Genomic DNA, 22,197 nt, shown 5'->3' with positions numbered 1-22,197 from the left:
AAGTGGGGAGGTTTGGTTTCCGGGGTTGGCCGCGTGGGCGGAGTATATCCTGACAAAAGCAGGACTGGTCGACGGTGGAGGGAGCATTATAAATCGAGTGCACTATACTGATGACGATAAACCATAAGGAGTAGGTTTGGCGCATTCAAGCGCGGTTTTGGGGTTGGAGGCGAAGGGAAGCTGTCAGTCCGGTTATCTGGCACGATAGTCCTTTTAAAAGAAAGCTACAGAAAGATATTTTCGTATATTTATCCAAAGAAAGTTTGTAGCGTGTCATTTTTTCTTCTTGCGTACACCGGCCGTCCATCGACGCGTGCCTTGAGCAGGCTTGGACGGAAATAGATTGAAAATGCCTCCCATCGAAAATGACACCGGGAAGAATGACCTCAAAACCCGAATACAGTCGCTCATTGACTCCAACCAGGTGATGGTTTTCAGCAAAAGTTACTGCCCGTATTGTGTGAAGGTATGGTATTTGATTTATTTATTAGCATGAAAATACTTTTACGTCATGTTGAAGTTGGCATATTCTCCCGCGATGTGAACGGGCTTGGTCTAATTGCTGGCGTGTTTGCTGGAACTTAAATGTCGGTAGCACATTTTCAATATCGTCGTGCAACCCAACCATATTTTTTATTAAGTCTACTTCTGTAATGTCCATATCTCCCAATAATGGGAGATGTCGACATCACGAATTGGCTCCTAGCAAACGTACTTTATAATTTCCTATACATTTGTACAAGCTTCATACCTGTCGAGCGTGTTTTCTCAACAAATTTGTCGTTTTATGTGTGTTTCCAGGTAAAAGACTTGTTCAAAGAGCTCAAAGTGGAGTGTAACGTGGTGGAGTTGGATCTCATAGGTAAGATTTGATTGTATTTCATAATGCTTACTAAGCATGATCTGTGAACTGTCAATTCTACACACATTACTGGCATTTCCTGGTCATGAAACATAGCTTTCCTTTGCACCAGTGCAAAAGCTGCTGAGTCATTGTAGATGCCTTGGCCTCATATCTTTGTCAACCTATTCTTTATTTATTTCTTGCTTCTCTACGCTAATTGAATCTGTAAATGCTAACATACAGTACAGTGAACAGTAATTGTTGACATAACGTATCTGTCTTGTGTAATGTAAACGCTGGGTGCATTGGATTTGTGATCTAAATGGTCTCAACATGAAAGGATTGATATTCAAAAGACTTTAATTATTTCCACACTACTTTGTAGAGGATGGAACCAACTACATGGAAATGCTCCTTGAGATGACTGGACAGAAAACCGTTCCTAATGTCTTCATCAACAAAAAGCATGTTGGTGGCTGTGACAAAACAATGCAGGTGAGTATATGTGAGCCTTGTTAAATAATGCAATGTCAGGGCGGCACTAGCACAGTAAGGATTTTAACTTTGGAACCAGAAGGTACCGGTGTGAGTCATGCTGCGGACACAAATAAATTGCAGCTAGATGTTGGAGAGATGCTAGTCTGCTGCCCTACTATGGTCAAACCTCGGTTTTCGTACGCCCTAGTTTGGGTTTTTATAAGGGGTGCTCTTATCGATCAGCCGATTTCCCACATTGTAACACCCATCAGCTCCGCCCCATTGCAGCATCCAGCCCATAAGCGACCGTCTCTCGCTCACTTTCCCTTCACAAAGTCCCAAAAAGTGTATGGGAATTCCTCTCGTTGTGAGAGTGATATAATTTTTGCACCCTGCAAAACACGCCTTTTTAAAAAGCTTTAGTTTGGGGGGGGCGGGCACTTGGCAGGGTGTGGTGAGTTTACTTGCGATGTAGTCATCGGTGGGACACGCACCTGTGTGTGCGAGGCAGTCGGAGGTCTAAGGCGGATAGCCTGAAAAGTGGTTGGATTCGTTGAACTGTATGGCCGTCCGTTGGCGGCAGCGGTGGAGGAAACCGGGTTTGCTGACTGCCTGGGGTCCTGCTGCAGCGCCATCAAGCTGCTCTTGCATCCGAAGTCTCCTTAAAGAAGGCGCCTGATCCTCTAAACTTCTATGTTATGGTTCCCTCTTCATACCCTATAGCCCAGGGGTCATCGAGCATCGCTAGTTTTTATACCAGATTGCACATAACAAAGTAGTTTGTTGTACTGCATGGTTCCACAAAATCAATTACCCAAACAAAGCACCCTATGCATTGCCGACTCCCTGTCCGTGCATTTTTTTATTGTGACTGCTAAATGACCTGCCATGGGGCCAAAGAAAGGTGCGGCTGCCAGCTCTTTTGTAAAGATTGAATTCTATCTTACCGGGAAGTATGGGAAGCCTGCATCATTTATAATTATTTCACATTTGACACAAAAGTATCATCATTCTCTATAAAATGTATTTTTGTTAATATTTTTTTGGTGACTGGAATAGTGTAATAGGATCCCCCACCACGTGAAAAATTGATACTGTTTTCATATGTTTCGGTTTTCGTCTGAGCTTTTATAACGAAATAACACAACCATGGTACCGCTGTACTTGGGAACGTGTATGACTTTGCACACGATTCCCTTCACTTGATTCTGTGCTACCCTGTTAGATATAACAATAAATGTGGTATGTAGCAAACACAAATCCGTCCATCCATTTTCTATGCCGCGTATCCTCACTAGGGTAGTGGGGGTATGCTGGCGCATATCCCAGCTGACTTTTGGCTGAAAGGCAGGGTACACCCTGGACTGGTCGACAGCCATTCACACCTATGGACAAATTAGTGTCTTCAATTAACCTAACATGCTTGTTTTTGGAATGTGGGAGCAAAGCGGAGTACTCGCGCACACGCGGGGAGAACATGCAAACTCCACACAGAGATGCCCAACGAAGATTCGAAGCTAGATCTTCCAGATCAGGCTGTGTTGCCAACATGCTAACCACTCAGCTATTTTTAAACAATCACCCGGCATTGACATTGCATTGAAATATGCACATCTGTTGGACTAAAGTGACCTCTGAGGCTCAGTAAATGAGAATTTTGTCCCACCTGACTGCAGAACAAGGAAGTCCAATGAAGACATTTTGTCATTGCAACACATTTAGGGGAAGAAAGTGAAATCAAGCAAAAGAAATTGTGCAAAGTTTGGATTTAACACGGTGTAACACGGTTTCTCTTTTGTTATGACCATTTGTTGGCCGATTATTTTGGTATACTGGTATACATTCTTCCAATGATAAGAAAATGACTTACACCTGTATGAATGATAAACCGAAAAAAGCAGTGGTTTTCCTGAGGCGGCACGCTGTATTGACGCCTACTACAAAATGGTGGCGGAGAAAGCAGAGCAAACAACCAAAAGAGAGGAAATGAGCATGGCTGAAGCGGAGACTATAGTGGGTTGGTTTCAATAGACCAAGATGTAGTACGGACATGTGGAGTAGCCGAGCGACTCAACACTACATTAGCCGCACGGTCCACCACATAACCTGAGACTGGACTTTAAAGTCGCCCTGTCTCCAGACAAGGAACACACAGGTTAAAACATGGCAAGTGGGTTGAAGGAGTTTTTCCCGCAAGGGACTTGGATGGGAAGAAACGAGTGTAACTACCGACAGTTGCTCTAATGTTGATGTTCTCAACAACTGGAATAGACTGGCTTGCTTTGGACACTTTCTATACAGTGCCATAGGTAAGCTTCCGTTTAATTTCATTATTTTTCGGTACATGCGTGAAGGTTAGTAGCTCTTTGCCCAGGACTCCGCTGAATTGAATTACATCGTCCTGTTGTGACGCATCCCACAATTATTCTGATACATGCTGAAGTCCTTATCGGCCAAACCAAGTGCGCATGAACACAAACTGCTTGTCCTCCTACTCTTTTCCAAAAATGTATTATTTTTAATGTTGTATTCGCATATATAAAGTTGGTGCATCAGAACCATAATGTATTAGTCATTTAGCCGCGTGTGCCTTTCACACAGAACCCAGCATGGACACTTTTACGCAGAGGCATGGAGTCTCTCAGTCAGTCATTTTTCTGCCTCTGTTGTGGCTCTGTTACTAATTTTAGAAGATGGAAAGTTGGCAGACTTCTTGGAGGCACGTGGCGTTCTGAAATATGATTTAAATCAGATTATTATTATTATTATTTTTTTTTTTTTAAGAATATTATTTTTGTCTTATTTTTCACCGTCTAATGTTCTGGTCAACGTGGTAATTTTGCTTATGTTGTTTAGGCCCATAAAGACGGTCGTCTTCAGCAGCTTTTGAACGCAGAAAGTGAAGCCTATGACTACGACCTTATTGTCATTGGAGGAGGATCTGGAGGCCTGTCCTGTTCAAAGGTGATTTATTGATCTGTCACCTATTGTCACATGTTAGTGGCGGCTTTACTACAACTTTACACTAGAACGGATAAAGCATTCCTGTAATAACTAATGGTGTTTATTTTCTTTATTCTTTGACATAAGGAAGCTGCGATTTTGGGGAAAAGGGTCATGGTTTTGGACTACGTTGTTCCCACGCCTAAAGGAACCACTTGGGGTACGATGTTTCTTGTAAGGCTGCATGTGGCCACTTGGTTTCTTTCACGTCAGACTCTGAGCTTACTTTGTGCGCTGGGGCACAGTCATGCCTGAAAAGGAAATGTCTTTGTGAGCTGAAGCATTAACTTTGAAAATAATGCTTTTGATTTGATAAAGAATCATTTTATCTGTATTGTGTATTTGAGACCCCCCCCCCCCCCCCCCCCCCCCACACACACACACACACACACACACACACACACAATGTTAATGTGCATTTCTGCTGTGGTAATCAGGTCTAGGGGGAACATGCGTGAATGTTGGCTGCATTCCCAAGAAACTGATGCATCAGACTGCCATGCTGGCCACAGCCATGCAGGACGCACGCAAATATGGATGGGAATTTGATGAAAATGGTAAGCAGTTCATTTCTTTGGCACGGGAACGTCAGCGGGTTTTTGTCATGCTACTAAAGGGGCAGTCTTTTGCTTTTTGTTTCATCAGTCAAACACAACTGGGAGACCATGAAGACGGCAGTCAACAACTACATCGGCTCACTAAATTGGGGCTACAGGGTGGCGCTGAGGGACAAGAACGTCAACTATGTCAATGCCTACGCTGAATTTGTAGAGCCACACAAGATCAAGGTAAGCCCTGTTCTGTCTGATATGAAACTTTCTATGTAACTGTGTACAAGAGCCCAGAAGCAGCGCTGAGATGAAATTGCTGGTTTGAATCCGTTTTTGGCTAACTTCATCCAATAAAGGATAAAATTGGAAAAAATGGGTGTGCAAAATATTTTTAGGGTAGAACTAATTATTTGACGTGGTTCTAGATCAATTTATGGTGTGATGTAGAATATAAGACTATTTTTTTTAATATATATATATATTTTTTAACAAAGTGCATTTATTGACGGTCCCTACAAACTTTCCGTGTGAGCAGTGGCAGAGCCAGAAATTGTTAATTGGGGTGGCCAAGGTGAGACCATTACTCACATTAAAATGTTGATACCTGAAATGTCTAGATAGCCAGTGGGGCGGCCACCTTTGGCCACTGCGTGCGAGCCCCCTCGCACAATGACACAGCAGTCCGGGCACAGTGAGGGGGAACTACCGCTGGAGCTACGGAGCCAAATATCTGACGTCCAACGTGAAACTCACTTCAGCGCAGACATGTCTGCATGGTGGTGTTGCGTTTTCTTCTTGCGTGTGGCTGGAGTCGAGTGGCAACCAGCTTTGAGGAGCGTTGCCGCACCAACCATGTTACAAGTTACAGCAACTGGATCGGCCCGATCACGTGGCGGAAGCCGATATTATCCCATCTTCAAAATACAGCGGCTCGGCAGCCAATCCCGATCCTGAAGATTGGATCAGGACATGACTACTTTAAATCATGCAAACAGATGGCACACGTGTTTGAAAATCTATTTACCTAACACCACTAATAATAGCAGAACATTTGAATCACATTTCAGCCGTGTTATTATGAGCAATGAGTAGTTAACAGGAACTTGTTTACGTGGGTAAAATAAGTCCTTCTAATCTCTGGTTTGTATGTCCACTGCACCTCCAAGGTCTGGAAAATGTATTCGAATCAGGCTGAGAGTATGGCGGTGTGTTTTTTTGTTTGTTTTTTTTTTTTTTTCAGCGATACAAAGCAATTTATAAAATAAAAAAAAAATAAATAACAAAAATTAACAAAAGTACGTAAATGAGAAATTCTGTCTGCGGCCATCATATTGGAAGCTGTACTCATTGGCGACATCTCAAAGCCTTGAGTTTTGTATTTTTATGCAGGCAGTAAACAAACGAGGAAAAGAGACATTTTACACTGCAGCCAAGTTCGTCTTGGCAACAGGCGAAAGGCCGCGCTACATGGGCATTCCTGGAGACAAGGAACACTGCATCACAAGGTAAGAACAAGTTTATATTTCACCCCATCCAGGTGACTTCAGCATAAAAAGTTCCTTTTGCCGTAGTGTGCTAACCCAAAACTGTTGTCATTTCTTCCACTAGAGCAGGGGTGTCAAACTCGTGCCATGGAGGGCCGAGACACTGCAGGTTTTCTTTCCAGCCAGTCACTAAAGCAGGTGATTTTAATGATCAACACCTTCACTTTGGGGGGAGGAGCTCATCAATTAAATCGCCTGCTGAAGAAACTGGTTGTAGAGAAAACCTGCAGCGTCTCGGCCCTCCACGTGCAGTGACGTGACACGTGCAGTAGAGGCTAGAAGGTGGACTTGCTTCAGGACTAGGGATGTTTAATGGAGATTAATTAATTTGCATGATTCATTTTATTTTATTTTTTTATCAATAAATACATGCATGCACAGTGACTCAAAATCCCACAATTGGTGCTCCTCTATCCTATCCAGCAGCAGAACCAACTCTAACAAGAAAAACTACTCTAAACAATAAACTGGTGCTTTCAGTTGGAAGTTGAGTACTAAAAATACTTACCGGTACTTACTTTTCAACTGGTTATTTACTGGGCTTGTTGCCATTTGCCAACAGGCTTCTTTAGTCCAGCAGTTCCTCTTACGGAAGGTGGTTGTGTGGATCAGACATGACAAAACATTTGACTCCAGACTGCAGCCATTGGTTCAATCACTTTTGGGTTTCCAGTTTCCAAAATAAAGCACAGTATCGGATTGTTGATCATACGGGTCGTGCCATCTTTGCTTCATAGTCACTGGCACCAGGCAGAAAAATGTGTTAAATGTTTTGAATGCACAAGATGAAAAGCATTCCTGAAGAATTATTCTGTTTTAAAATGCCCATTGAGCAGTTGAAAGAAGGGACAGAACAATAAATTGTTTATTACACTTGTGGTGTAACTGTAATTGGCACATTGCCTCAGACGTGCTGCAACCGCTCGGGCGCTATCAGCGCTATCCATCCGTTTCTATGTGTTTGGTAGTGCTTGTGTGAAGTGGTATTGCGCAACACGGAGCACGCTGTCTCCGGTATACACACACAATCTGTCTGATTCTTTTAAGTGAAGTGGAACACCCAATGTGAATTCCAATGTTCATAGTCAAACAGAAATGAAGCAGCTGAGGAGAGTTGTTATGGAAATCAGCCTGCAAATGTAACCTGTACGGCCAGTTTGACAGCCCTTTTTAGTTAAAGCAGCACAGCAGGATCCTTTTGATATGTCACCTTTTTTATTCATATCGAACACTGCCAACACTGACGCAGGGCTGCAGCTAACGATTATTTAAAAAATAGATTCATCGGTTGATTATTTTTTTTCCGATTAATTGATGAATTGGATTTTTTTTTTTAAAGCACATTTTAAATTTCCGCCTCTTTTAAGAATGGACTTTTTCCCTCCCCAAAATCATAGCAAAGACAGCGAGGAAGAAGAATTTCTCCGACACGGAAATTGAAGTAGAAAAGTACATTTAAAAAAAAAAAAAGCTTAAAAAAAAGCAGCCTTTGTGTTTGGCATCAGCGTGTCTGCTCTGGGGGGAGGGGCAGTGCCTTGTTAGCTGTTTGCAGTTTCACTGTTCCACCACTATGCTTTGTCTGTACGCATGGTAAGGGTTGTGCATAAACGTATGCATTTTCCTACGCACAACTACAAGTGGATAAATGCCATTCTTGGCGTGGGAATGTTCTTACGCATGCTCTACATTCGCGCATCCGCAGGGGTTTGCTTCACAAGGTATCAGAAAGAGGCACAAATGTCGATTGCTCTTTTCCAAATGTGTGTGACTCTTGTTTTGATTGTACATCTGCTTTCACAGATGACTAAGGAAATTTACATTTGAGAGGCTGAAATCGTATATTTACAGTGCATTTTTCAATGAAACGATTAATCGATTACCAGAATAGTCGATTAATTGGATAATCGATTCATCAATTAATTGTTGCAGCTCTACACTGACACTCAACCCTCTGTTGGTTTTCCACCAGTGATGATCTCTTCTCCTTACCTTACTGCCCTGGGAAGACCCTGGTAATTGGGGCATCTTATGTCGCTCTGGAGTGTGGCGGCTTCCTTGCTGGCCTGGGTCTTGATGTCACTATTATGGTGCGCTCCATTCTGCTGAGGGGCTTTGACCAGGAGATGGCCAACCGTGCTGGTGAACACATGGAGGAGCACGGCGTCAAATTCATCCGTAAATTTGTCCCCGTGAAGGTAAGTTGTCATTTGCACAGGTAACGTGATGCTGCCACACGTTCTCCTTGGTGTCAATTTAAATACAGCACTAGACTTATTACTTCATCGATTGGCATAATCAATTTATCATTCAGATCGAGGAGCTGGAAGCAGGCAGCCCCGGCAGACTGAAGGTGACAGCGAAGTCCACCGAGACTGATGAGCTCATCGAGGGAGAGTACAACACTGTAAGTACAGGGCAGTCACATACAGTTGCTTCAAGCCCAGACAACGCAGAAGGATTATGTATGGATATGCATGCTAATGCTGAAAAGGCAGAACTATTCGTCAACATTTTTCCCCAGTTTACTCATTCTGCATTTGAAAGTTACACACAAATGTTCTATGCAAGTGGACGAGTGGATTTCAGTCAACCTAATCAGGCATTCTTGGGTCCTCAGGTATTAATAGCAGTGGGCCGAGACGCATGCACTGACAAGATTGGCCTGGACAAGATAGGCGTCAAAGTTAACCCAAAGTAAGTTGTGTGTGTGTGTGTTTTGCCTGCATTGTAACAAGTTCATGACCTGTACCTTTTAATTTGCATGTTGAAGAGTCATGGTGATTCAGCAGTTCTTGCTGTCACATGACTCTCTGCAGGGTGGTATGTGAGTGTAGGGGGGAGGGTGGCTGCACTCTTCTTGAGATTAAAATGCACATTATGTTAACGTGTCTTTGACAGAGCATGTGTCTTGTCTTGTCTCTGATTGGGTTCAAGTGGCTTATCAGTGTTCGTCAGGTCTACAGCACACCGTCAAAAGTTGAAGAGTGTAGAATTGGGGGTATTTATTTAAAATGTATCTTTACAAACTGCTTTTTAAGTCATCGCTTTCATAGTTTTAAGTGAATCTCCTTTTGAGGTACATTTATGAATGTCAGAATGATTTAGGCAAGGAGATCAGCAGGGATTAAGGTAGCATGTGGCAAGCCTTAAAAGAGAGTGTTGAGTCATATGCGTGTAGTCTTGTGACTGTATAGTAATATTTTCAAGGCAGTGGCAAAGTTTAACCCAAATACTGCTGCTCTGCTGTACATTGTTGAATACGTTATATGAAAAGATAGCGATGGGATAGGGATGCTTCGAGCAGGGTTTTATGCTCAGATTCCCATCATTCATGAGTGATACCGTCACATACCTTTTATCCACCACATTGTTCATGATTAATGATACATTTTTCAATTTATTTATGATGAGTGCTATTGGCCTCGGGTGCCGTATTAGCGGGCACAGTCAGGAGAATTGCAAGGTCCCCTGATTGCCAGGTATATTTTTCTTTCATCGGGCCCACAATTCCCCTGCTATTGGCTATATATGAAAAAAGGAACCATAAAATCACCTTAATTTAGGGAAAAACATATTCTACTTTTTCAAGAGAACATTATATGAGGGTGAGACGCCTTCTTCAGGGAGACTTTGGATGTGAGATGGAGGACATTGGTGGAGCCCTAGCAGGACTTCCAGGTAGCACATAGGTGGGCTCCAAGCGAGAAACCGCTGACAAAGGCTGCTCATCTCAGAATTCCATTTTATTTTTGGGTTATTTGCTTAGCCTTCTGACTGTCATGGACACACGGGCGAGCGTTGTCCAGTGTTTTGGCTGCATTAGCTGTCGTTTGACTGATCACGACGTGAGCCTCAAACTCACACCGTAAAGCCGTATTAAATTAAAGCTTTTAAAAGTGCTACCCCCACAAGATATTAGTCATGGCATGTGCTGGCAGGTAAGTTCCACACGGCAGACAAGTTTTGTTTTGGTTTTGACACACTTGCACAGTGTGAAGGCAAGTGGCATGAGCACGCTACCCAAGACGTAAGGGCAAGACACTACAATGCATGCAGGGACCTCTCCAGGCTGCATGCTGCAGTAGCACGAGCCACAGGTGTTTGAAGGCATTCATCGCCCTATGCTGGTCACATGCTTTTTCATGGAAATCTGCCGATGGATCGGAGCATCCCTACTACCCACATTTTCACATCACATTTGACTGTTTTTTTGCCTAGTGGTGGCTGACGTCTTTGTTATAGTCGGCTCTGGGTGCACTACTGGACAGCTGCATTATTAAATTCCAAGTGGTCGTCAGTTTACATGTTCCGTGTTCCTCCCTTAAATTAAAATCTTAAGTTTGGTCCGTAACCATGAGACTCGCTTGAGAACTAGTTCCAGTACCGTGGAAGAATACGCTAGGTGCTCAATGTCCGCCGCGCTTGTCTCAATCGCTTGACTGTACCGCTTACAATTAAGGATAAGGATGGCATTTTAACTTCTACCCGGACGTTGTAAGGATGACTAGGTGGTCGATCAACAATGTCTTTTTATTGCAAAAACTAAACGGGCCAACCACACCAAAACATCAGCAGACTTTTTGAATGGAAGTCGTACTTAAAACGAGGACCACCTGTGTTGTCTTTTTCTCAAACACAGAACTCCTTAATGCATTCCAACCACTGTGGGATGGGATGGGATGGGTCCAAATTATTCATCGATTCAGTTCAATTAGCAGTTTAGCACTGTACTTGGAATACCTAGCCCCCCAGTACCATCAATGTTAGCTTTTTATGTTGGTAGATCAGCCAACATCATCAGAACTGAAAAGAAACGTGATTTGTTTCTTCTCCTTCTCCTTGCCACCTTCCAGGAATGGCAAAATTCCTGTCAGTGATGAAGAGCAAACCAACGTGTCCCACATCTATGCCATCGGAGACATCTTGGAGGCCAAGTGGGAACTGACCCCTGTTGCTATCCAAGCTGGCAAGCTGCTGGCACGGCGCCTTTATGGGGGTTCAACAATGAAGGTACACAGTGTATCTACTACGATACAATTTTACAGGCAATTTCTTTATTTTTTTTAAATGAACTTGCTATTATGCAGTCTTGGAATCCAACATTGTAAATATGAGTTACTGTCTCTAGTGTGACTACGTCAACGTTCCCACCACTGTCTTCACTCCACTGGAGTACGGCTCCTGCGGCCTGTCTGAGGAGAGAGCCACAGAGTTGTACGGACAGGACAACCTTGAGGTGACGTACACGTACATGGATGATGAAGTTGAACTGTTTTGGATATCGGTACGTGTTCTCCTTTACATTCCAATGTGCTTGGTCCTTCCATTCAGGTATACCACAGTCTGTTTTGGCCTCTGGAGTTCACTGTGCCTGGCAGGGACAACAACCGATGCTATGCCAAGATCATCTGCAACAAACTGGACAACGTAAGACTATTTTCATGAGAGTTTCTTTCTTTAGACCATAGACTCCCATAACTGGCCAGTCACAATCCAGGCGCCTCATTTATCAAGGTTGCTCCGCGAGGGAGCCAACACACTGATGTATTGAACATTTATTTTTCTAAGCCTAAAAACCAAAAAATATGTATTTCAGAAGAATATTTTATTGGATTAACTCGTGTTATGAATTTTTAGGAAACCCCAACTCTTATGATCTCAGGTATACGCAGCCTGAAAGGTTATTTCTTCTCAAATGTCCTGTGTGTACAGATATAAGTAGGGATGCTCCGATCTGGGTTTTATGCTGCCGATTCCGATACGATCATCCGGGACTGAAATCAGCCGATAGCGATCACATTATACATTTATTTATGATGAGTGCTATTGGCCCGTGGTGCCGTATGAAGGGGAAAAGTCAGGACAATTCCAAGGTCCCTTGACTGCCAAGAGGCTTGCACCCCTGCTACTTGCCTGTATGATATGAAAAAAGGAACCACAAAGTCACCTTAATTTTAGGCCAAAACAGCATATCACTGGTGAAACTTACGAAGGATGAGACGCTTTCTTTAAAGAGACTTTGGATGTGAGAGTAGATTGGTGGAACTCCAGCAGGACTTCTAGGACAGTGAGAGAGCACTTGGTGAACCAGGTGTCTTCCACCACTGAGAGAGGCTGGTCATCTCGTCCAATGAATTCAATTATTTTTGGGGTTATTAGCTTAGCCTATAAGCAAAAGAAGCATAAGAAGCCATATGCCTTCTGGCTGTCACACACACACGGGCGAGTATTGGCCACATGGCTGCGTTAGCTGCCGTCGGACTGATGATCACACCGTGAGCCTCCAACTCGCCATACTCGGTCAAGTGTTTGTTCTTCAAATGCCATATTGAAGCTTTTTAACGTGCTACCCCCGCAAGATCGTTGTCATGGCATGTGTTGGCAGTTAAGTTCCACACGGCAGACATTATTGTTTTTGTTTTGGCACGCCTGCGCACTGTGAAGGCAAGTGGGAGGAGGACGTTAGTTGGCGCAAGACGCTACACTGCACGACGCGATCGCTGCGGCCTGCAATAGTACTAGCCAAAGGTGATCGGTATTGAAAGGCATTTATCGGCTTATGCTGAAATTTCACGGTAATCGTCCATTACTAATTACTTTGGCATTACCTGAAGACTTGGCAAACAGAAGTGGAAGACATGAACGTGCATTTTCTTAATGTCAACAACAGTAATGACTTGATTGGTCAAATATTGCCATTCAATTATTATTTTTAATTAGATGTGTCATTACTTAACCATAAACAACCTTGTTACGCTGCTCAACATAACGAGCACCTCTGTTTCACAATCTGCGAATGTCGCCTTTATAGTTGCCATCTTTTCCTCAGTGATCGTCCAACATGTGATCCTTTTAAAAGCATCTGTTTTATAGATCTGAGGGTTTTTTTAGCATGTAATGTTTTATGATGCAATCCATTCACACTTATTTTTTTTTTAATAAATGAGGCCCCTTGGACACCTGCCTAGAAGGAAATTAGAGTGCAAGTGAGTAAATGATTGGTGAGGCACAGATCAATGAACTCCACTTGAACAGGGTCAGGAAACGTTCAAGAGGTAGAACGGATTTCAGCACCCATTACAACCTAACAACCTGATGTCTTTGCCATGCTTCCTTCCTCTTTTTAAACAAGCACTGCTGTCTAAGCTTGGTAAATCTGAGGCAACTTTTAACACATTATAGCCTGTTGGGGCTCGGTAAGTGCATGACGATCATTATTAAGGACCTTTTTTGGAAGGTCATTTCTTCTTGGTATGAATATTTCGGAGGAGTGAGGGAAGCCATCTGCAGACACAGGAGGAGGTCTACGACGCCACCTTTCTCCCACATCCAGTGCTGTCCTTTCATCCCTTCCTAAGTGATGCCGTCATTTAGCCTCTAACAGATAAACAAGGCACAGCCAGCTTGGTTTCAGGTGGGTCCGTGACCAGCATTACATCTGAATGGGATGCTGACAAAGGTGAATTTGTGCATGACAAGTTTTGCTCTCATCTGCAACATCTTTTTACTGCCACACAGCTGACATCACTCCTGCTCCTTGCTACTTTGCTAGCACGCTAGCAAACACTGTTGTTGTGATCACATGGGCACTGTCTGGTCGCTGCTGGATAGACGTGCTGGGGCAGAGTCTGGAATCAACTGCTTGAATCGAAGTGCTGATATCTGAGACTTGAGATGCAGGCTGATATAATTTGTTTTTTGTTTTTTTTCCAATATCCGATATCAATATTTTATCAGGACATCTCAGGTGCTCGTTAGTCTCCAAACCACAGTGGGAAGTCTAGGGGAGATGCAACTTGGTCTCCAACTTTGGGGCCACAGCTTCTGGCAACATGTTTGCCAGGCAATATTCACAGTGAATGATGCATCATTTCAAAAAGTGGTTAATGCCGATTACCTCGTAGTTCCATTTGTGGAGTAGGTCTGTGATGAGATTGGCAAGGTTTGGGGAAAGTGGTAATCACTGTTTTGGTGGCCAACATAACTGATATTACAACATAACTCGACAAGAGGCTATTTAGCGTTTGATTTTGTAAGTCCTGTGGGTATCCTCTCAACTGTTAAGTCTTGCTTGCACTCTTGTGATATCTGCCACTCTTTTGCACGACAGCGTATCTGATGCAGATCACTTCTGACTTTGCAGAGCGGAGTAGCAGCAGGCCGTGAGAATTTTGGATTCTAAGAGATGCAACCAGGAGAAAGTCTTTCTAGGGGAACTAGACTAGCCCCACAAACGAGCTGATGCCTGCTAGCTGCAGATTCCACCAGTTGTACAAAAGAAAAAGGTGATAGCTAGCAAAAGTCAGGGAAGTGCTTTGTAGAATGCCGAGGGCCCTCAATTGGTAGACAGTAGGAAACTTGGAAAATAGAAGTTCAATTTCTAGAAGGCATACAAAAGGTGACTTAGGGAGACAATGAATTGTGTTGCAGTCTTGGCAGTTTGTTTATTTAAATGATGTTTTCTATAATGTTTTCTCGCCACAGGACAGAGTCATTGGCTTCCACTACCTGGGTCCCAATGCAGGAGAAGTCACGCAAGGCTTTGGTGCAGCCATGAAATGTGGTGCCACAAAGGGCCAGCTAGACGGCACAATTGGCATCCACCCGACTTGTGCTGAGGTAAAGCACTGATCAGTGGTCACAGCCATTTCCGGGGTATAAGCCGCTACTTTTTTCTTAAACTTCGAAGCCTACGGCTTAAACAGCGGTGCGGCTAAATTCTAATCTCATGACATCTCCTTTACTTCAGAACTACCAGTAATTGTTTAAATACTGTGCCGCTCGCAAGTCAGTGAGGAAACGGTAGCTCTATCTTTGGCAGGAGCCAATCATGAGCTATGAAAAAAACTCCCAACAAGCTTGTCAACCCATTGGAAAGTGCAGGTCATTACTCAACATAACAGTCTGACTCGCTGTCATCTTACAAATGCTAAACTCATCACACAGCAACTTAACACTCAAAAGGTATAGAAACGAGAAATATACAAACATGTTTAAAATGAAAAAAAAACTCTTCAAAAGTTTGGTGCCTGGCGGGCTGCTGCAATGATGTCAGCCTCCCTTTGGGCTCCTGTCTCCCTCTGGTGGACAGAGGCAGCATTGCAGCACCATCCGTACATTTTCTATGCTGCTTGTCCTCCAATGAAATGCTTTGCTCAGACAATGCATTATGAGAAAACTTAAAAAAATTTTTTTTTTTTTTTTTTTTTTTTTGCATTTTAAACTTGTATTGGTACATGTTTGCATATTAGCTATACCTTTTGAGTGTTAAGTTGCTGTGTGATGACTTTAGTGTTTGTAAGATGGCACCGTGAGTCAGACTGTTATGAGTACCGACCTGCAATTTCCAATTGGTTGACAAGCTTGTTGGGAGTTTTTTTCATGGCTCATGATTGGCTCCTGGATGTATGTACAAATCTGTTTTTTTTTGTTTTTGTTTTTTTTTCTCAAAATTTAGTGGGTGCGGCTTATACACCGGAATTTACAGTACACGTCAAATTGTTCATCTTAACCAGGGGTGTCCAAACTTTTTCAACCGAGGGCAACATACTGAAAAATGAAAGGATGCAAGGAACACTTTGATATTTCAAGAAGACAGTGCGTCTCAGCTTTGTGGTATAGTTAAAAAAGCATATTACAATGAACACTTGGCTTTTTTTTTATTTTTTTTTTTTACTTTATTTCATAAAATGTTGATTTCATTTGCATATTTATAGAAAAAATGCAGAACAAAGTAGTGCTCTTTGATCATTTTTTAAAATCATAATGATAATTTCAGTACAGTACTTGAAGAAATAATAGTAAATAAATTCATCAAAAGTGTAATTTTGGCCCATAAACACGAGACCCGCTCGAGAACTAGTTACAGCAGAAGAACACACTAAATATTGTATTTTATCATGATCGTGTTGTTGATTGTGGTCCATCAACAAGCTCGTTATTGCAAAAACAAAACACACGACTGTTGGCTGAACCACACCAAAACATCAGTAAACTCAACTCCCATCTGGACGTAGGCATCCATATAGTCACGAATCATGTCACGTTCAAAGACATTTGAATATAAACAAAATGGTGCGCAATTCAGCCATTCAATACGGTTACATGGCCTGAATTTTAAACATGCGTACAGACATCTTAAGCTAATGTGGCTCACACAGGTACACTATACTTGAGTACCATCTAGTGGTTCAAATCTTGAATCTTGAAATATGAATTACACCTCATGATAATAAAAAAAAAATGTTGTGGATGTCGATTATCGACGATAATTTCTAGCCTAATTATGTACCACAAAATGTGTTGTCGTGACAGGCCTAAATATGAGTGTGAATAGTTATTTTGTCTTTATGTGCCCTGTGGTTGGCTGGCAACCAGTCCAGGATGAACCCCGCCTCTCGCACAGATTCAGCTGGGATAGGCTCCAGCATACCCCCGTGACCCTCGTGAGGACAAGCGGTATAGAAAATGAAAAAAACATGAAACGTCACTCAGTTAATGAACAATAAGGGGACTGCAAGAGATGCTGTAGTTACAAATCATACAACCAAAAAATGGTCGGCTAGTTTGTGAAATTGTGAGATTTAGTTTTCCCTTAATGTTTTTTCCTTGTTTTTTCCCCCCCAGGTCTTCACCACCATGGAAGTGACTAAAAGCTCTGGCGGTGACATCACCGCGGCTGGTTGCTGAGGTTAAACCCTGCTTGTTTAGCAGGGTGCTCTCATCGTAACCACTCCCACCCCCGACCCCTCCTCTCTTAGCTCACGCCGTTCACTTGATTGAGAGGCCTGCTGTTTCTCGGCACATTCTGCAGCACGGCTGTAAAAAGTACAGCTTGCTCATTTTGCGTTTGTGGGGAGCTAAGACGAGAGCGGAGGAAGCCAGGGTGCAAACTCACTCTGACTGGTGCTAATTTGATATGAGAGCACTCTGCTTAACAGCGGGGTTACTTGGCTGATCATTTACTAGGCTCCATTAGTGTCCTTCTCTGGGGAGCTAGGGAACACACACACGCCACTCCTCCAGATGTGTTTGTGTGTGCCTGAGCTGTTAGTGACGTTCTTGCCCGTAACCCAAAACGCTGAGGTGGGCAAGGATCGATGTCCCTCTGCAGAAGTTCCTGATGGTCTGCCAATCCCTTCGTCCAAACCCTAACTTTTTTCCCCACCCCAAGTGCAAGCATGGCATTCAGACTCATCAATTGGTAACAATGTTTGGAATTGAAACAGTTCGTGCCTCCTAGAATACTCAAAGGTTGTACATAGAATTGTACTGAATGTCTTCTTGGCTAATTTAACGCTTGTTTTCCTCTTGGTGTCTGTACAGCCACTTTTTAGGTATAATTAGACCAAAATTACCATGAAATCACTCTCTTGAATGATACAATGTACTGAAGGCTGTTTATAGTGCATTAGCCTCCTAGAGTGTCCAATCATTACTGAGTGTGTATGGAGAAGATGTAGCGGACGAGGCTGAATCGCTTGTTCATTGGTGTCTCAACTCTCAAGCTTACCTTTCAAGATAAAATAAAGAATCTTTTCAGTATTGTCTGTTTTGTACTGTTTGTAATGGAGTTTTGTAAGGTTGCTGTGTCATGCGTTTGAGGGAAGGTTTTCTGAATCTATTTTAGACCAGTGGATCAAAAATAATCTCGTTGAAGTGGACAGGCTATTCATGTCCGCCGCATCAGAGAGCTGCGTAGAAATAATAGCACCTTTCCGTGTAGATCAGTAGCATCTGGACTGGTGTGAAGCTTTTGTTGATTGCTCACATCTGACAACAGCGCGTCACCTGCTTGGGTTGTCATGACCACCGAGGCTTTGATGGTTTCTTCTATTTAGTACTTAATAAGCCTCATGATTATTATCATAGACACTCATTTCCCTGTGTTGTTATTCCAATGGCCCTAAAAACAGACATGGTTTTAACCCATAAGAACCCAGACCTATTTTCTGCTTTAAGGAAAATTATAATTGAAGCTTTGGTCCATACTGGGACCAAAACTGTTTAATTTGTACATCGACATTTGTAAAGTAACAAAGGACTTAAAATTGGTGTTATTCGCGGATGATACCACCGCTTTCTGTTCTGGTGAAAGCACACAAGAACTCATTAAAAAGGTCAAGGATGAAAAGGTCATATTAAAGTCATAGCCTGACAGGAACAGATTATCCCTGAACTTGCGTACGACCAAATACAAATTAACGGAGTGAATATTGAAAAAGTGGAAGAATATAAATTCCTTGGGGTTGTAATAGATGAAAACATGAGTTGGAAATCTCATATTAAAAATATACAACAAAAGGTGGCGAGAAATATCTCTATATTGAATAAAGCAAAATATGTTCTTGACCAAAAATCACTCCACACCCTGTACTGTTCCTTAGTATTAGCATATTTAATGTATTGTGTGGAGATATGGGAAATAATTACAAAAGCAATCTTCACTCACTCACTGTACTGCAAAAAAGATGGTGAGGATCATTCATACCAAGTATAGACAACATACACACCTTTATTTTTAATATCACATATTAGTGATGATCATTCATAATACCAAGTATAGACAACATACACACCTTTATTTTTAATATCACATATTAGTGATGATCATTCATAATACCAAGTATAGACAACATACACACCTTTATTTTTAATATCACATATTAGTGATGATCATTCATAATACCAAGTATAGACAACATACAAACCCTCTATTTTTAAAATCACACATATTAAAATTCGCAGATTTAGTAAACTTACAAACCGCTAGAATAATGTATGAAGTTAATAACAACTTGTTACCCAAAAAATTCATACAGTATTTCTCAATCAGAGAAGAGAAATATGATCTTAGAGGAAAATTCAACTTAAAACATTTATATGTGAGAACTACGCTGAAAAGCCACAGCATTTCCGTGTGTGGAATTAAAAGATGGAAGGGATTGAGTAAGGAAGTCAAACAAAGTCCAGAGATGAGCACATTCATAAACAATACAAGCAGTTGATGTTTGCTAAATACAAGCAGAAGAGTCTTCATCATCACAATGATGTTCTGTCAGTTTGTTATTTTTTTGTATATATATATATATATAAAAAGTTCTGTTCTTTATTCATATTTGTTTTAAACATTTATTTATTTATTATTATTATTCATGTATATTTTTTTGGGGGGGGGGCGTGTCTTACTGTTATCTATTATGTATTATTATCCTGACTATCACAGAAAACATGACATGAATGCAGGAAGTGAACAACATGTACTGTACTAGATTTGGTTTGGTTTAGTTTATTTGAACATGAAGGTTCCAATGGAATACATCTCATGAATCATCCTTTCACACTTCCACATGTCCAAAAGGAGTAGGAAGAAGCAAAGCTTATTTAATCCTACCCCCCAGTACAGTACATGTAGTTCACTTCCTGCATTCCATGTCATGTTTTCTGTGATAGTCAGGATAATACATAATAGATAACGGTAAGACAGCCCTCCCAAAAAAAAAAAATATATATATATATATATATATATATATATTAATAATAATAAATAAATAAATAAATGTTTAAAATAAATAAGAATAAAGAACAGAATTGATGTAGAATAGAGGGGGGTAGGATTAAATAAGCTTTGCTTCTTCCTACTCCTTTTGGACATGTGGAACTGTGAAAAAAATGATTCATGAGATGTATTCCATTGGAACCTTCATGTTCAAATAAACTAAACCAAACCAAACTAATAAAAAAAAATACTATATGAATTCACATCAAAGATGTGTAGTATTACAAACAGCGGTGTGAAGTCCTTCCTGATTTAATATTAGTCAATGACAACAACACTGAACACACTGCAGTTTTTAAATGACACGTTTCATTATTACTTAAAAGAAGGAAAAAACATCCAAAGCTACATGGTCCTGTGTGGAAAAGTGATTGCCCCCTAAAGCTAATAACCGGTTGGGCCCCCGTTAGCAGCAACAACTGCAATCAATCGTTTGTGATAACTTGCAATGAGTCTCTTGCAGCGCTGGGGAGGAATTTTGCAGAATTGTTGTCATTCAGCCACATTGGAGGCTTTCCAGCATGAAGCGCCTATTTAAGGTCATGCCACAGCATCTGACTAATATTTAAATTTGTTTGGTGATCTGAAACATTTAAGTGTGACAAATGTGCAAAAAATAAAAAATCAGGAAGGGGGTAAACACCTTTTCACACCACTATGTTACATTGGGCATGGAAAATGTGTTATTTGAAAACGGACGGTATCAGCCAATTCCACTCATGGATAATCGGCAACATAAAACCCTGATCGGAGCATCCCTATCCAATCCAGTAAACATAGTAACAGAAAATAAGACTTGTGCGCACGTGTGTTGCTATAAATGTGTTCTGTTGAGTGGGGGGGAGGAAGTGACATCAGGGGTTCAGGGTTGACTTTTTGCTTAGCGTAGGTTATGGTCGCAACAATCGCTTGTGCTAGGGATTATTGTACCTGTTGTGAAATAATTCAAGTCTGTTGCTCCGGCAATCAAGTCTGGTGCTTGTGTGTCTCACCACGAACTTTACCATAACATTACTGACACCTAGTGACCACTGTTGAATACTACATTATGACAGCGTCTTTGTATGTGTGTTCTGAGTGCCTTGTATTTGTATTTTGGTTCATTTAGTCATTTTTGTGTTTGAAATGCTTAAGTTAGGCAAAAAAAATGTAAAAATTTGCTTAAATATGCATAATTTTTGACAAATGGGTTGTACTCGACCACAACACAGCATGAGTTCATGTGTTTTTTAAATAATGACAGAGTGAAGCTGTGAAATTTGCAGTGCGAAGTGCCAAGGGATTTCTGTACTTTGTATTGAACAAAACAACATATTAATGCTAAATAATTGAAACTGTGACATTTATCGAGCAGCTTTCCACTGCAATTTTAAGGCTAAAAGCCGAGCAGCTATATTTTCCTAGCATGTTTTCTATGACCTCATTCAATAAATAATTTAAGAAGAGTTGAATAGTAATATTTGACACCCCATTAAAGAATTAAAATTGGGTTTGAAATGACCTTTTTAAATGCCAAAAGAAATATACTGTATGCTTTTGGAAATGAGCTAGCTTACCTGACTCAGTCATTTCGGGGAAGCCATATCCTGCTATGAGGGATGTGTGAATATTGAAGGACTCGTTTTCCACTGAATCGTGACTCGCGGGTACTGGTCTCTTAACTCGTAACTCTCAACTGCCCACCCCTGCTACCGCTAGGTAACAGGAACATGTCAGGGCGTGATTGAATGCCGGACAAGTCGATCTCCTATGGAATCACAGGAGTGTCAAAATTAAAAGGCAATACGTGTGGAAATACAATGAGAATCAATAACACAAAAACATGCAAATGTGGAAATACAAAGAGAATCAATAATTCTAAAAAATATATATATACATATCATATTTTTTTTTTACTATTTTGTCTTTGTTTTTTCTGTATTGTCTTTGTTTTTTCCAATTTGCCGTTGTTTTTCCTGTTTTGTATTTGTTTGATGACTACTCCATACGTGATTACACGATTCCTGCTTACAGTGGCTATGTAGTTAAGGAAACTCGGGAGCCCGGAAATAATGTCACGGACAGAAAGTAGACAAGAAAATTTAAATATGGTGGACGTGGACGAATTGAGAAGAGGTGTTCAACGAGAATTATGAGCAATTGCTCGGTTGGTGGAAAATGTCATGGAAAGTTTTGATTAAAAAAAAGTCTTTAAAGGCTATATCTACCTTGATGAATGCA

The 22,197-nt window shown here is 41.5% G+C and overlaps 1 protein-coding gene across 1 annotated transcript; it reads left to right on the top strand.

Moving 5' to 3' along the window:
- The first annotated feature begins 46 nt into the window (after positions 1-46).
- Positions 47-17,963, top strand: txnrd3 (thioredoxin reductase 3). The gene is made up of 16 exons (XM_054784135.1): positions 47-466; positions 802-862; positions 1,230-1,339; positions 4,178-4,285; positions 4,412-4,484; positions 4,762-4,881; positions 4,970-5,112; positions 6,265-6,380; positions 8,389-8,614; positions 8,731-8,823; positions 9,037-9,113; positions 11,273-11,429; positions 11,548-11,655; positions 11,751-11,846; positions 14,904-15,038; positions 17,046-17,963. The coding sequence occupies exons 1-16, from the start codon at positions 350-352 to the stop codon at positions 17,106-17,108; spliced, it is 1,803 nt and encodes a 600-aa protein (XP_054640110.1). The 5' UTR covers positions 47-349; the 3' UTR covers positions 17,109-17,963.
- The last annotated feature ends 4,234 nt before the right edge of the window (positions 17,964-22,197 follow it).

Source organism: Dunckerocampus dactyliophorus, chromosome 8 (assembly GCF_027744805.1).
Source record: "Dunckerocampus dactyliophorus isolate RoL2022-P2 chromosome 8, RoL_Ddac_1.1, whole genome shotgun sequence".
Lineage (NCBI taxonomy): Eukaryota > Metazoa > Chordata > Actinopteri > Syngnathiformes > Syngnathidae > Dunckerocampus > Dunckerocampus dactyliophorus.
This window is presented reverse-complemented; position numbering and strand designations above follow the sequence as displayed.